Source organism: Fimicolochytrium jonesii (genome assembly GCF_025526975.1).
Source record: "Fimicolochytrium jonesii strain JEL569 chromosome Unknown EV422scaffold_10, whole genome shotgun sequence".
NCBI lineage: Eukaryota > Fungi > Chytridiomycota > Chytridiomycetes > Spizellomycetales > Powellomycetaceae > Fimicolochytrium > Fimicolochytrium jonesii.
In genome coordinates, this window is record NW_026515677.1 from 319,038 (window position 1) to 332,830 (window position 13,793).

Consider the following 13,793-nt stretch of genomic DNA (forward strand, 5'->3'; position numbering starts at 1 on the left):
ACGGTCGTATGGTACTGGATCTGGACATGGATTCCTCACGACAAGAAGGTTAAATTTGTGTACGCTGTTTGCCGTAGTGTATTGACAGCACACGCGCTGTCACAATCTCCACCAGACTCCGCCACTCTGGCTCGCCTCCAAATTGCACTTCAAGCTTCAAACCTATGCGTACGTGAGAAGCTGCTTCACGACATGCGCACAAGACGTACAGTCCATGTGCAAATCGCTGTCTCCTACATATGGCAATGCTACGACTACCCTCATGAATGATGCTATATACAGATAGACCTTCCAGTCTTTGAACTTCCGTGTCACACACGGGCTACTAAAGAGACATGCCCTTCCATCGTTTCCAGAAAACCGGAACTACTCCTACGCCAGCTTCAACGGCCCACCCGCCATTTCCTCAAGACCCCTATCAATCCACCCAATTCCACTCCGGATCATCAAAGACATCCGCACTCTCCTCATTCGAAACCGTGCGGCTGCGCATCTCACCTGGCGACGGTGGCCGGGTTCCAGCCCTCGGTCCCGGATCATCCCCACAGACGGCCGTATTGTCCCGACAAAAGTTGATCAGCGCGGCCCAGTTGGGATCGTCCTGCAACACAACCGGGTTTCCGATGATAATAAGCAACGCTTTGGCGCGGGTAATCGCCACATTGAAACGTTTCGGGTTCCGCAAGAACCCGAGATTGAATTTCGTGTCGTGGTCGACGAAATCCAGTGTGGAGCGGACGGTGGAGATGATGATGATGCGGCGTTCTTGGCCTTGAAATTCTTCCACTGCCACTGTTTTGACGCCGATGTGGCCTTTGCCTTTCAGGAGCGCGCGGATGCGCTGGACTTGCTTCCTGTACGGCGCGATAACGCCGATTTGGGAGGTGTCGATGCCGAGTCCGCCGCGTGCGTCGCGCAATTTGGAGATGTATTTCGCGACTATAGCTGCTTCGTCTCGGTTGAACCTGTACGGGCGGAAATTTCATATGGCATTTGCAAGAAAAGTATCTTTCACCTCGCGGAAAGGCACTTACCATGACGGGCTATCTCCCTCTCTCTCATCCTTTCCTTGCACAGCATGGAACATGATCGGGAACCCTTTGGTTGGAAGGCCCTCCCACTTGCAGAGCGATTCGCGCTCCAACACATCTGCAGACGCTTCCAGAATGCCGTTGTAGAAGCGTTTTGACGGCAGGTCAATAATGGCGGGATGGGACCGATAGTTCCGCGTAAGCATAGTGACCACGTGCGGGTTATATCCCGAGGGTGTGGCATTCCGCTCCTTATCCGATTGATACAGCGGGCATTCCGTCAACCGCTCCAAGAAGGACTTTGCAAGCCCCAGTTGAATGGCGTCTCGGGATCGCAGGATGGGTCCCAACTGCTTGGGGTCTCCCGCAATGCAGAGCTGGGACGTCGGATTCTTTGTGTCGATGAGACCCGATAGGCCGATCCAGAACTCGGGTTCGGTGGCCTGGCCTGCCTCGTCGACAAACCATTTGGTGAAATGCCCCCTAGGGATGCCTAGAGCCACTAGATAACCGGCGGAAATCAGGGTACACACAACAACGCGCTTGGCTTCTATGAATTTGGGTTCCGGAAGCTCGAATACGCCGTCCTTTTCGTTGTAGGTGCTGTACTCCATGGCAACGGCGCTGACATCCTCTTTCGATCGCTTGTACGCATTGAGACGGTACATCTCGCTCGGGCGGAAGATCTTGTCTAGTCTCTCGACGATCTGGTCAGCCGCCGAATTGCTTGGTGCCATGGCGAGGATGCGTGCACGAGGGTTCAATCTCGCGGTCTGAATGATGGCCTCTACCAAGACAGAGGTCTTGCCAGTTCCCGGTGGGCCCCAGATCAAGTAAGGCACGCCCTGGTTTGCCTGATCGTAATGCAAATGTTGGTAAAGATTTGGAAAGAGGTAATATGCTTCGCAGCAGTGACATAACCCCCTCATGACCTGCTAATCATCCCCTCGCTCCACATCCAAGACCCAAACCACAACAAAAAGAGAGACATCTTACATGATTCGCCACATATTTAACAGCCTGCATCTGCTCAGCATTAAGCCTAGTGTTGACCTGACTGATAGCCTTCAGAGTCAACGGGGCCGAAGGCGCAACCTCCGGGAACCGCAGCTCAGGAGACACATCATTCAGTTTGCTGATAGCCAGATGTTGGCGTCGCAAGGGCGTGCGGCAGAAGGTGAATCGGACGTCGAGAAGCATTCCGGCTATCCAGATGTTGTTTACGAATGTGGGGCTGAACTTGAGGTAGACCTGCATTCCCGGAGTAGAACATGGTAAGTATATTGTTCGCGTTTTTGCAAGGTTCAAAGGACGTCGGACGTACCTCCTCCTTTTGCACTCGCCACACATATCCCTCGTATTCGCGAGCGACTGATTGCCCGGCAAGCCGAACATATATCTTGTCGCCGTATAGCACAGAAGGACGCTTCTCAGCGAGCCCAGGAACTGAAGACAACCGCGTCAGAACGGACGACCCACATTCGTATCGGACTTCTTGTCTTGACTTACCTTCGAGAGTCAAATAACTGCCAACCTGCTGCAGTTGAGCGTTCTTCATATCATATTGTCGGATATCTGACCACATCTGAATCTCCTCAAGATGCAAAAGCAGGCTGAACGTGTTCTGGTGGTTGTCAGGCATCAAGGTCACATTTTGGTTGCGACACGCATTAGTCTCCGCCATATCTAACACGGCTTGTGGGATGTTGTACTGCGGGAGCTTGACAGGGAAGCGTCCAGGGTCGAACTTGCGGGGTGCGACTCCTCGCACAATGTTTGTTCTCACGGACATTAGTTCGCTGATGCGCTTCCTGGGTTTCTTCACGTATGGAGCGACGGGCTTCATTTCCGCAACGTCTTTCGCGATTTCCGCGTCTTCGAATTTGAGCGAGATGTATCTACGGCCGGAAGATTAGGGTTTCCATTGGAGAGAACCGCGTGGCCGACACCGTAGCTTACCTGCAAATGACAAAGTCTTCTCTGAAAAAGAAGATCACATATAGTCGAACGTATCCATGATGTTTCGGGTTCACCATAAGCTCGTAGAACTGCGCGTTGTCTGGTTCCAGCTCAACCTCGGTCCGACTGGATTCGCCTCGCCTTCCAATTATTGAGACCGCCGGGTTCCCTGCTCCCAAGTACGGAGGCCGGGCAAGATGCCATGTCTCATTTCCGTGATTGTTTACGTAGAACTGCACTCTGGTTTTGGTTTTTGACACTGGGATTCTGATGAACCCGTCCTCGTCCATATTGAAGTCGGGATTGGCATTCAAGATGCGACGTTGGAGGTCGTCGACAATAATGCCTTTTTTGTTGCGCGCTAAGTACTCCCTGTTTCCGGCGAGGATCAGAGCAGAGGCCATGCCCCGAGGCCTTCCGGTATGGGCTGTTCCTCGAAACTCTTCGAGCCGGGTAGTGAAGATGACATGATTCCCTGCCACTCGATGCATGATGTCCTCGCGGTGCATCCATGCCGAGGCGCTTGCGGGAGCGAGACCGACGGGCGCACTTACATCGGACGCGCGAAACAGGCTGTATAACTCTCTGAATTCGTCCCATGTCTTCGGAAGGTCCGTCTGATCGGCGACATATCGCACAAAGTCGAGGAGAAAGTTACGGCGTTGAGCGCCATACGTCAGTGAGTTATCCCCGTTGCGCGTTGTTTGCTCTCGGCGAGGGTGAAAGCGGCGGGGCTGTAAACGTTCGGCTCCCACATCATTGGTGGATGGTCGCTCCCGACGGCTAGATCGTCCAGCGTCCGTAGTATCGTTCGTGTTGCGCCTATTCGGCGGGGCCTCCGCTTTAGCGTACCCGGTGAACGCAAGGGTCAACGGCGCGTGGTAACTGCGTTCAACTTCTCGGTCCAGACTATATGCGACCATCTTTATCGTCTGCTTCTATACGCGGGAACCGCGCTTCTGTACGAAGGCAACTAATCTGTCCTAAGCTACTCTAACACTCAAATGACGGCCACCAGAAAAGGATGAGGGTTGGCTGAGCGAGACCCTACCGCGAAGGTGTGCAGTTGGCGGCCGACAACCAACTCCTTGCGCAACACCAAAACGTCCACCAGCAGAACCTCCCAGTCCTGTCCTGTGTGTATGTTGTGTACCGTACAGTCCGGGTGTGTTCTTGCCTGGGTTGGGAAGAAGTTCGAATGGGACCTGGGGGAATGTCCCACGGGCCACAAGCCACCCCTTGAATTTGACTCTGAGAATTTGACTTGTGGAAGTTTTGGGCATTCTGGCACCCGAAACACACACGGCAAGCAGAGCAGCACTACTTTGCCAATGGCACGCAGCAGCCCCACAGACCCCTCTCCGACTCCCACCGGCAACTCCTCCTCCTCCTCCTCCTCGGCCTCAAACTCCTCCAGTGACCCACCAGCCTCCCCACGCGGAACCTTTATTGTCTTCGAGGGCATCGACCGGAGCGGGAAATCCTCCCAAACTGCAGCACTATGCTCCCGCCTCACCACCGCAGGCGTGCCCGTCGTCCTTAAACGGTTTCCGGATAGGACCACATCCACCGGGAAGATGATCAGCGCCTATCTGGAGAACACCGCGCAAACCAAAGCGGAACGGATCCGGAATGGGGCGGCATCTGACGCGGCTGCCGACGCCACGGCGGAGGAGACGGAGTTATCCGATCAGGCTATCCACGTTCTGTTCTCGACGAACAGGTGGGAGGCGCAGACGGCTATCAAGCGGCTGCTGAGGCAGGGGACGACGGTGATTGCGGATCGGTACGCGTATTCTGGGGTCGCTTACACCGCGGCCAAATTCACCACATCCGCAACGAACCCGACCACCAGCACGGAGGATAGCCAACCACCACCAACAGCTACCAACTTCTACAACACCCTCTCATGGTGTAAAAATGCCGACAGGGGCCTGCTAACTCCCGACGTCGTCGTCTTCATGGACATTGACCCAGCCGTCGCCGCCGCACGCGCAGAGTACGGGAACGAGCGCTACGAGAAAATCGAGTTCCAGCGCGGCGTTGCGAGTATATTTGAGGTGTTGGGAGAGGAGGAGGGTGTGGGCAGATGGAAGAAGGTGGATGCGGCACGGAGCGCGGAGGAGGTGAAGGAAGGTGTGTGGGGCGTTGTGGAGCCTGTCATGCAGCGTGTGGCGGCGGAAAGGAGGGGTTGTAGAGAGGACTTGTGGTTGGATTGATGCCTTAATGCGGCCGTGGATGCAGTGCGATCGAATGTATTGAACGACCTGTGCATCGCGATACCCATTCCCCACGCCTCTACCGACCCTTCTGTAGCATGTCAGCAGCCTTATCTTCCCTTCCAGAGAAAGCGAGCGTATCGGTTGTCTACTAGCTGTGTATTTGTACATACTTGTCGGAAATGTAAATATGGGAAGTGTAATCGACGGGGTCAGCCAGCCGTATTGAACCATTGCTGCGACCGGGACTTTTCCATGGATGGATCGTGGATATCTACAAAGCATTCGCGATGCGGGAAATCTGTTCCGGCACCGCTGCAAACACGCTCGACGTTGAAACCTCGGCTGCTTGTCCAAGAGGTCTCAAATTACCCGAATACGCCGCACGTCGCATCCTCCTCACAGCAGCCCATGTTGCCGAAACAGCCGAAAGAACTGATAAGCCTCATGCGCCCTCCCAAACGTCTCCTTCGGCAACCGAACCGCCGCATACTCATGCCAATCCGGATCGAATTCCCGACCATCCACATCATTCGCCTGTTTACCACTTATTCCAAACACGACATATATCAATACCAACGCGAGACGGAAAGAGGTGTGAGGTGGGACATACCTTGCGATCCCCATCCGATTCTGACCTTTTGATACCGCCCGCTCATGCAGCGCCATGCTCAATTCCATGTCGTTGACCCCCGGGAGACCGCGCAGGACTTGCCGGAGGAGCATGCGGAGGGCCAGGAAGGCTTCGGCGCGGGGTGTATTTGGGTTTGTGTCTTCGGCCTGGGTAGAGGCTCATGCCTGAGCCAATAGTTTCTGATGGAGGAGGGACAGAGAGAAGACGCACCTGGATGAACATCCCACGACCCGCGTAAGACTTCATGCTCCCGACCCTGATTACATAGTTTCCGCGCTCGTACTTGATTCCCTGCATGTCCCACCTTTAAGCAAACCCCCAACCCATCACAGTCGGATCCCCACACTCCCCAACGCACCTCAATAGCAATCTCCTGCCTCCTCACCCACAACCCCTTCAACTTTCCCAAAATCATCTCATACCCCTCATCCATCTCGATCACAATCCCGCTCTCCTTCCACTGCTCACCACCCGTGATATCCATCACCGGCACCGCCGCACGACCGCCGACCGTCGCAATCATCGCAAACACGCCCTCCACATGCGCTTGGGTGAGGACATACTGCACTTTCGGTGTATAAGATGATGTCGCGGGGTTGGTGAATGAGGTGGTGGAGGCGGAACGCAGCCGCGCGTCGACTTGGTCACGGTAGGAGCGGCATGTGAGGGACCAGGTTTCGTCGGTTTCGGTGAAGTCGAAGGTGTCGGTGAGGCGATTGTTGAGCGGGTTGACGAGGGAGAGGGGGGCAGAGGGGAGGAAGACCAGACTTTGGTGGGGGGAAGTTCAGGGTGTATTAGCGATTTGTTGGACCGGCCAGAAATGGGAACCTGGCGCCAACTCACCTCGTCACCCCCATTTCCGTGCCTTCCTGTGCTTAGCCGTCCTGCCAGCCAAACAAGGGTTCCCGAGCTTGTCTCTTATGTTTAACGCCTACAGGTTCTTGTCATTGCGAACGGGAGGCGACGGGAGGGCAATGTCGGAAGGACTCGTTGAGCGAACTTCCAGACGCGTTTGTCGATTTTACCCACTGGGACACCTGTGGGACACTGACTGGGACATGGAAACTCCAATGATGCACATACACACCCAGGACGTTCATGAACGACGACAATGGTCGCAAGTAACCTTTTTCATGCAGTGGGGTGACAAGACAAAGTAGTGCAAGGCTATCATGCAGAAATTAGAAGTCTGATGGGGATACGCCGGTATAACAATCTCGATGAGAAGCGACAAGCTCGGTGAGAACTATGAACAGGGCTTTGCCAATCCGCCAGACCATACTAAAACTGGCGGTACGACATTTCTTCATCCATTGGCACAAATAGCAACGCACCGGTGCATTGGGGGAAGATGGTAAACATCTGAAGCTCATCAGTTTGCGACCTTGACAACGATCTTTCCCCTAGCATGTTTGCTGAGCATGAGATCATATGCCTGCAAATCAATTTGGAAAGAAACGAAAGATGGTTAGTGCAACCGGGGCCTCCTACATATACACCCCCACAAACACCGAGCCATACCTTCAACACATCCCCCATCCCAAACACATCCCCAACCACAACCTTCACCCTCCCCTCCCCCACCAACCCCCCCAACCTCTCCAAAGTTTCCAACGTCGACACCGCCGCAACCTGCACATGCTTCCTGCCCACTCCCCCAAGAACCCTCGGCCGCATATTGTTCCCCAACATCTTGCCCAGGGCGGATAACATCGGGAGGTAGGCGTAGGAGGTTGGTGCGATCCCGACGGAGACGAAGGGGCCGTCGGGGTGGAGGTAGGAGCGGGAGTGGGTGAAGAGGGGTTGGGAGCCGCGGGCGTCGATTAGGAGGGTGGAGAGGTGGATGGGGAGGGAGGGGTGGGCGGTGTAGTCGATTACCTGTTGGAAAGAAAGTATTGCGGTTCAATCGTGTGGTCATTGAACGGCGAATTCGGGGACGATAACGTTACCTCATCAGCACCCAACCCCTTCACGAAATCCGCATTCCTTCCCGAACAAACCGCCACAACCTTCCCACTCTCCCCAACCGCATTCTTCGCCAGCTGCACGGCCAGATGCCCACATCCGCCACTCGCACCATTCACCAGCACCCGATCGCCAACCTTCAACCCCGCCGCATCCACCAAACACAACGCAGTAGCGCCCGCCACGCCCAGCCCCGCCGCTTCCTCAAAACCAATAGTAGCCGGTTTGGGAAAAACGGAAGTGTGTTCAACAGCAACAAACTCCGCCAACGCGCCGACCCCTTTCCCAACATGCTGACCGACGGGTATAGACCCAAACACCTCCACACCCTCCTTCAACCCCCGCTCAGCAGGCACACCCTCGCCAACCCTCACAACTGTGCCCGAGAAATCCAGTTCGGGGATACACGGTTTCTTGCGGAAGACAGCGGGGTAGAGAGCCATCAAGATGGAGCCACCTGGGTTGAGGGACGCGTGGGAGATGGCGATGAGGAGGGAGGTTGGGGTGAGTAGGGTGGGGACGGGGAGGGTGGGGGCGAGGGTGAGGACCGTGGAGGGGGCGCCGGGGTTGATGTGGGTCCAGGCGCGCATTGTTGGGGGGAGGGTGAACATTTTCGGTGCGTAAAAAGGTTATCTGGAGAGGAACTTCGCTTGTGGTAGATAGAGGAGGTGGTGGTGCTGCTTTGAGATGATGGGAGAGGGAGTCTGCTACCTGTCTTGCTTCTTATATATAAGTACACCGGAGAGGAAGCACGTCTGAGGCGACCACCATCGACCCCCGACCGACCAACCCTCCAGGTTCCAAAACCAGTCATTTCGATCAGGAAGGGTGAGGCCGCAAGCGTGGGACGGTGGGAGAGCCGTGGGGTGTTCAGGGTGTCGAACACGTTTACGTCCCGGTGGTTCATTTGACGCGTGGCTTTCTTTAAGGTTCATCGACGCCCCGTGGATTCTGGCTAAGCCCGCCCTCCGAGCCTCCGGAGCAACACAACGAAGACACCGAAACGGCGAAAAGTACAGTACAACAATTCGCAAATATCGAATGGTGGCAACGGCTCGGGATATTCGTAACGCACAAGTTTGAGACACTCCCGCTGTCTATCATCATCATGTCCACCCAATCCGACTCCCGAAAATATCCTTTATCGTCTATAACATGCATGCAAAGTTAAGAAAACAAACATTCGACCCAATTACGCTCATCCCCATCCCCCCCCCCCCACCCCCCAACCACCAGTCTCATACAGAAACCAACTCAAAAGTCCTGCCACTCATCCTCACTCGGCTTCGGCTTCTGCCGACTACTAACCGACGTCGCAGTCCCATATGTGGGCTGGCTCTGCGGTGACGGTGTCACTGACGAAGCAGCAGCAGCAGCAGCAGCAGGCGTTGTCCACTCATCTCGCTGCACATCCTTCGCAGGCTGGTCCCAATCTCCCCACAGATCCTCACTCGCCGGGGGCGGGTTCGCATCATGAGACGATCCGTGATTGTCTTCCCACCCGCCACCACCGTAGTGTGGATTGTTGTTGTGGTTGTTACCTCCCGGCTGGGAGTACCCACTGGCCTGATTGACGAAGCTGGAGACTTGGTTGAAGCCCTTTTGTCCGACTTCGGTGACTTTGGAGCCGAAGGAGGTAACAGAGCGGGAGAGGTTGTCTTTGAAGTTGGGATCGCGGACGGCGGTTGCTGTGGGTTGGATCACGTTTTCGGCGACCTGTGTGTGGAAGGGGGGCGAGGGTGAGGCGGGAGAAGCTCGGGAACGATGTTGGGGGGAAGTTTTAATCCACAGGGCCGAGGGTCTAGCACGCACCTTCTGTCCGACCATCTCAGCTCCCGAAACGGCGATCTTGGCACCCTCCATGACAGTGTTTCCGACCAACCCAGCAACCGACGTGAGAGTGGGCGCGAGGAATCCCCAGCCCTTTGACAGAGCCTTCAATGGATCTTCAAGGATGTTCGCTGGTCCGCTATTGCTGAATGAAGGGGTGACTGTGTGCAATAGGGTCCCTCAGTACGGTTATGCAACCGTACCCTGCCACTTCAGAGATATGCATAAACTCACAGTCGCTGTTGCCGAACCCTGCGTATTTGCCACCCTGATTCGGCGGGAGGTTGGCGGACCGGGTGGCGTTCTCAAATCCCTTTTTCTGCAACGATACTTGGCTTCAATAACCCATCCACCATGAGTGAGGGGCCCTCACGTTTCCAAAATTCCCACGTACAGCAAAAAAGTCCTCATTCCTCGACTTTTGATCTGGGAATCCACCGTCGCCGCCTTGGTATCCCGACTGCCCAGACGATACTCCGCTATACGCGCCGCCGCCGCTTGGTAGGTTCCTTCCCCCTAGGGCCGGCGAACCGCTGGGACGTGGGGACCCCGTGGTGCGTGGGGAGTTTGTTCCCAGTGTCCGGGCGGGGGCTGTCCAGGTCTTTCCTTCACATTCGGCACTCAGCTGTTTGAGAAATGGTTAGAAGCGCTTTTGGCTCCTCGCTTCGGATCGCTCCTCGACTTGAACACACCTTCTCCCGGTATTGCTTAGCAAACTCACTGGGGACGACCAAATCAGTATGGTCCCTCACGCGAGAAAATGCTTGCGACGAGGCTACCGACTCACCTGCCATACTTTTCCTGATGCCCGCAAAGATGAAAGCCCGCAAATCAGAGATGGCTCGCAGCAGTCGCGCAGAAAATCTTGCCTGTCCATTACCTGGATCGTCATGGTATTCGAGTACTCTTCAGGAAAGCGAAAGTCAGCCCTCATGACGTAAGGTCGCTGAGTCCATATGCCACACAACCAACCTGGGAAGGTTTCGAAGAATTGCAGCATCTTCCTGTTCCCTCCAAGCGTCATGCGCTTGACCTGGTCTTCACTCCACTTGTCCATAGTCACCGACCGAACGAAGCTAAGATGGACGCCCTATGTTTACGCTATGAGCTTGCAATGGATATCGGAACAACCCTCGTCCTGAAGGGGGACCCATACCAGACTCCTATGGACACCCGAGCATTCGAGGCAAAAGAAGATGCCGTAGGTGACACTGGCCCATTGTGGATTATGTGCCCCTGGCGGAGTGTAAATATCAAGAGTGAGTGAGAATGTGGGAGTGCTGCTACGATGGGTGTGAGTGCGGCTTACCGCAATCGACACAGCTCTTGTTGTCCTCGCGGCGCTGGAGCTCCAGCAGCGTCTGCTTCAAGGGGTCCATGATAGTCAAGCTCGTAGTTCAAGTGGTTATCCTGAAGGGGTCGTCTTCAGCCGTCCGCAACCAACAACAACTGCTTTAGAGGAGGCCTCGAGACTCCTCCAGAGGACAGCGGCAAAAGTCAACGGACGCGTCTTCCCAGGTCTCCCAGGTCTTCCTCCTTCGCAACGTCTGCTTTATGCAGCTGCTGGCAACCGCACAAGATATCACTCGGGCAGTGTCCTTCATCGTATCTGAGTACTGAGGTGGTGGAGGCATATCCGAACAAGGGGACCCACAGTCACTTGCTGTATTGAAAGAGTCGGATTCGTATCCCGACCTTCGTCATGGCCACCAGCAAACCCGATACGGCTGAGCCACTCGCGATCAATTCAGGCCACGCGGAACTTGAGCAGACCGGCCACCAAAGCGAAAGGCCTAATGGGAGCGTCAGAAAAGAAAATGGCACGGATGGAGAAAAGTCCTCCGGAGAGGAGTTGCTGCCGATAAGGAGGAGGCCGAAAGCTATAGACCTGATAGCGGCCCCAGTGAAGAACGAGCTAGGGGCGGAAATGGGGAGGGGTTTGGAGAAGGGGCTGGAGAAAGACGTAGAAGCGGAAAAGACGGAAAATGACGCACCTCTGCTAGAGGATGGCGAGGTGCACGAGGACGGCGAAGCACCAGAAATGAACGGGTTCATCCCTATGGAGGATCCCCGTTTCTACTTTCACCCGGCGACAAACTACGTGTACGACACAATCACAGGCGCTTACAGCTTATGGGATGTCGCGAGCCAATCATACCGGGCGATTCCCCCCGCAGTCCCCACCATCGCAAACAACGTCACGAACATGGGCTTACAGGTCATTGAACATGCTCCGGAAAGCGATGCAACCCTGACATTGGTGGTGATTCGGTCGAAATTGCTGCAGCCTGGATCCATCGTGCTTGTGGATGGAAAGGGGCTGACGATTGGGAGAGAATCCTCGGAGTTCGATCGCCGTCTGGTTCTCAATGAGCTTAGTGTCAGCAGAGTGCATTGTTCTCTGTTTGTCGATCGGGTCCTGGAGACGGTCCCGGAAACGATGGGTACCCACGAACGCCGGAGCGGTCGTGAAAGGTCGTCATCAAGAGATCGATCAGGAATGAAAAATCGACGAATAGAGGAGGCACATCCGGAGCAGGTACGATGGCTCTCAGACCGAAGGGACCGGAACATAACATTCTGATCGATAAGTTCCTAAAGGCGGCAAAGGGACACGACCGTGTACAAGACATGGCATCAAAACTCACTGCCGAAATCGGAGCGCGAGGTAGCAATCGATTCGGTCTTGAAAATGCCTTCCACCATCGCCGTGGCATCTTGCTAGCGGCCTGTTCATGAGCCCCATCCATCTCTCTCCACTCCCACGATTTTCACTTTGATTAACCATCGTCATCGCCGATATCTCCCTAGACAAACATCGGAACCATCGGGATGATTCACCAGTACGGTCGGGCAAACGACGACGTGATGAAGAGAAGGATGGATACCACCACCACCACCGTCACCACCACCAACGCTCAGGTCGTCGAGGGTCTCGTTCATGGTCTCGTTCCGGGTCTCGTTCTCGGACGCGTTCGCGATCTCGTTTCAGGTCTCGTTCCAGGTCGTATGACTCGTACGACTCTTATGATTCCGACCGCAGCTATGGGCGTCGGAGAGAGAAACGGGCTAGGCGGACTCGCCGCGAACCTACCCCACCGCCGAAACAACGCCTTGCGGACTACTTCTTCGTTACGGATGTTGGATCCACGCATGGAACCACGCTCAACAACGTGCGGCTGAGCGAAGCTAAGGTATGCCGCTGTACTCTCCTCGATCATCCCAACATCAAACTGACGGTCTTATTCAATAATACAGAAAGCTAGCCAACCGCAAATGCTCAAACACGGCGACGTCCTCGCCATCGGCTCCACCGTCCTCAAAGCCCACATCCACCCCGAATGGCCCTGCACCGACTGCCGCGTCACCTCCAACAACGTCGTCAGCACCGAGCCGCGCCCCAAAAAAGCCACCGCTTCCGTCAAAACCGATCCGCCACCCTCACAGGACTCGACCAACAATTCAGGCAACGCAACCGATAAAACCGCCTTAGAGAAAACCCGACGCGCGGAACTTAGAAGACTCAAACGTGAAGCCCTAGGCGGGGACGCGAGCGCGGATAAACCAAAGTATATTGACCGCGCGGCCCTACGGAGACAGATGCACGGTCTTTCGGCTGAACCCCCGGCCGCCGAAATCGGTTACGACACAGGTATTGGGGGCAACTCCCCGGCCCCATCGCGTGCACATCAATCATCCTATAACACACCACGACGCGCCTACGACGACCCAACACCGTATGAGGACCCACCGGTCATGGGCGTCGGGGGCAGGATGTTGCAGAAGATGGGATGGACGGCGGGGCAGGGGCTTGGTGCGGCGGGGGACGGGCGGGTTGAGCCTGTTGCTGTTACGATGCGGCAGAATCGGGTTGGTCTGGGGATGGATCACGGGGCGAGTGAGACCATGAAGGGGGGAGATCGGCATCAGCATGGGAAGGAAACGCTGAAGCAGGCGACGATGCGGAAGGCTAGGGAGAGGTTTTTGGCTATGAATGATGAATAAGGACGGGGGTGCCGCGCATGAACGATGAGTGGGAAACGGCGGTTTCGACCCCATGCTATGCATGAACGATCGGATACCTCGTCCCGATTTGCCGTATAGGTCGCCACCCTACGTATTCGGCAAACGGCGTCCTTCCTTGATTTTTTTTTT

At 55.4% G+C, this 13,793-nt stretch overlaps 6 protein-coding genes across 6 annotated transcripts; 2 read left to right on the forward strand and 4 right to left on the reverse strand.

Moving 5' to 3' along the window:
• Positions 1-34: 34 nt before the first annotated feature.
• On the reverse strand, positions 35-4,222 carry EV422DRAFT_527796 (putative helicase mov-10-B.1-like protein). Its single transcript, XM_053070230.1, has 6 exons — positions 2,991-4,222; positions 2,541-2,929; positions 2,356-2,477; positions 2,028-2,282; positions 1,035-1,885; positions 35-965 (listed from the first exon to the last, which is right to left on the reverse strand). Exons 1-6 carry the CDS (start codon positions 3,911-3,913, stop codon positions 419-421), a joined length of 3,087 nt encoding a protein of 1,028 aa, XP_052925908.1. The 5' UTR covers positions 3,914-4,222; the 3' UTR covers positions 35-418.
• A 47-nt stretch (positions 4,223-4,269) lies between these two features.
• On the forward strand, positions 4,270-5,347 carry EV422DRAFT_527798 (P-loop containing nucleoside triphosphate hydrolase protein). The gene has a single exon (XM_053070231.1). The coding sequence runs from the start codon at positions 4,322-4,324 to the stop codon at positions 5,207-5,209; it is 888 nt and encodes a 295-aa protein (XP_052925909.1). The 5' UTR covers positions 4,270-4,321; the 3' UTR covers positions 5,210-5,347.
• Positions 5,348-6,854, reverse strand: EV422DRAFT_527800 (uncharacterized protein). Its single transcript, XM_053070232.1, has 4 exons — positions 6,687-6,854; positions 6,202-6,610; positions 6,054-6,134; positions 5,348-5,989 (listed from the first exon to the last, which is right to left on the reverse strand). Exons 1-4 carry the CDS (start codon positions 6,698-6,700, stop codon positions 5,609-5,611), a joined length of 885 nt encoding a protein of 294 aa, XP_052925910.1. The 5' UTR covers positions 6,701-6,854; the 3' UTR covers positions 5,348-5,608.
• Positions 6,855-6,900: 46 nt separating this feature from the next.
• On the reverse strand, positions 6,901-8,543 carry EV422DRAFT_573754 (zinc-binding oxidoreductase). Its single transcript, XM_053073176.1, has 3 exons — positions 7,793-8,543; positions 7,365-7,721; positions 6,901-7,278 (listed from the first exon to the last, which is right to left on the reverse strand). Exons 1-3 carry the CDS (start codon positions 8,417-8,419, stop codon positions 7,216-7,218), a joined length of 1,047 nt encoding a protein of 348 aa, XP_052925911.1. The 5' UTR covers positions 8,420-8,543; the 3' UTR covers positions 6,901-7,215.
• Positions 8,544-9,031: 488 nt separating this feature from the next.
• On the reverse strand, positions 9,032-11,148 carry EV422DRAFT_556769 (uncharacterized protein). Its single transcript, XM_053071913.1, has 10 exons — positions 10,948-11,148; positions 10,795-10,874; positions 10,611-10,728; positions 10,519-10,544; positions 10,426-10,439; positions 10,331-10,358; positions 10,033-10,263; positions 9,873-9,957; positions 9,621-9,799; positions 9,032-9,524 (listed from the first exon to the last, which is right to left on the reverse strand). The coding sequence occupies exons 1-10, from the start codon at positions 11,015-11,017 to the stop codon at positions 9,063-9,065; spliced, it is 1,293 nt and encodes a 430-aa protein (XP_052925912.1). The 5' UTR covers positions 11,018-11,148; the 3' UTR covers positions 9,032-9,062.
• Positions 11,149-11,844: 696 nt separating this feature from the next.
• On the forward strand, positions 11,845-13,643 carry EV422DRAFT_495890 (SMAD/FHA domain-containing protein; the record flags this gene model as incomplete). The annotated part of the gene is made up of 3 exons (XM_053067835.1): positions 11,845-12,041; positions 12,712-12,832; positions 12,897-13,643. The coding sequence occupies 3 exons, from the start codon at positions 11,845-11,847 to the stop codon at positions 13,641-13,643; spliced, it is 1,065 nt and encodes a 354-aa protein (XP_052925913.1).
• Between the last annotated feature and the right edge of the window lie 150 nt (positions 13,644-13,793).

Excerpts from the sequence above, each read along its gene's own strand:
- EV422DRAFT_527800 (XM_053070232.1), bottom strand. Across the intron at positions 6,135-6,201 it reads GGCAGGAGATTGCTATTGAG|GGAATCAAGTACGAGCGCGG; the intron begins GTGCGTTGGGGA and ends TGGGACATGCAG. Across the intron at positions 5,990-6,053 it reads GTCGTGGGATGTTCATCCAG|GCCGAAGACACAAACCCAAA; the intron begins GTGCGTCTTCTC and ends GCCTCTACCCAG.
- EV422DRAFT_527796 (XM_053070230.1), bottom strand. The coding sequence starts at position 3,913 with ATGGTCGCATATAGTCTGGACCGAGAAGTTGAACGCAGTTACCACGCG. Across the intron at positions 2,478-2,540 it reads CAGTTATTTGACTCTCGAAG|TTCCTGGGCTCGCTGAGAAG; the intron begins GTAAGTCAAGAC and ends GGTTGTCTTCAG. Across the intron at positions 2,283-2,355 it reads GGCGAGTGCAAAAGGAGGAG|GTCTACCTCAAGTTCAGCCC; the intron begins GTACGTCCGACG and ends CCGGGAATGCAG.
- EV422DRAFT_556769 (XM_053071913.1), bottom strand. The coding sequence starts at position 11,017 with ATGGACCCCTTGAAGCAGACGCTGCTGGAGCTCCAGCGCCGCGAGGAC. Across the intron at positions 10,875-10,947 it reads CAAGAGCTGTGTCGATTGCG|GGGCACATAATCCACAATGG; the intron begins GTAAGCCGCACT and ends ACACTCCGCCAG. Across the intron at positions 10,729-10,794 it reads CGGGTGTCCATAGGAGTCTG|GGCGTCCATCTTAGCTTCGT; the intron begins GTATGGGTCCCC and ends GCGTAAACATAG.
- EV422DRAFT_573754 (XM_053073176.1), bottom strand. The coding sequence starts at position 8,419 with ATGTTCACCCTCCCCCCAACAATGCGCGCCTGGACCCACATCAACCCC. Across the intron at positions 7,722-7,792 it reads AGGGGTTGGGTGCTGATGAG|GTAATCGACTACACCGCCCA; the intron begins GTAACGTTATCG and ends TCTTTCCAACAG. Across the intron at positions 7,279-7,364 it reads GGATGGGGGATGTGTTGAAG|GCATATGATCTCATGCTCAG; the intron begins GTATGGCTCGGT and ends ATTGATTTGCAG.
- EV422DRAFT_527798 (XM_053070231.1), top strand. The coding sequence starts at position 4,322 with ATGGCACGCAGCAGCCCCACAGACCCCTCTCCGACTCCCACCGGCAAC.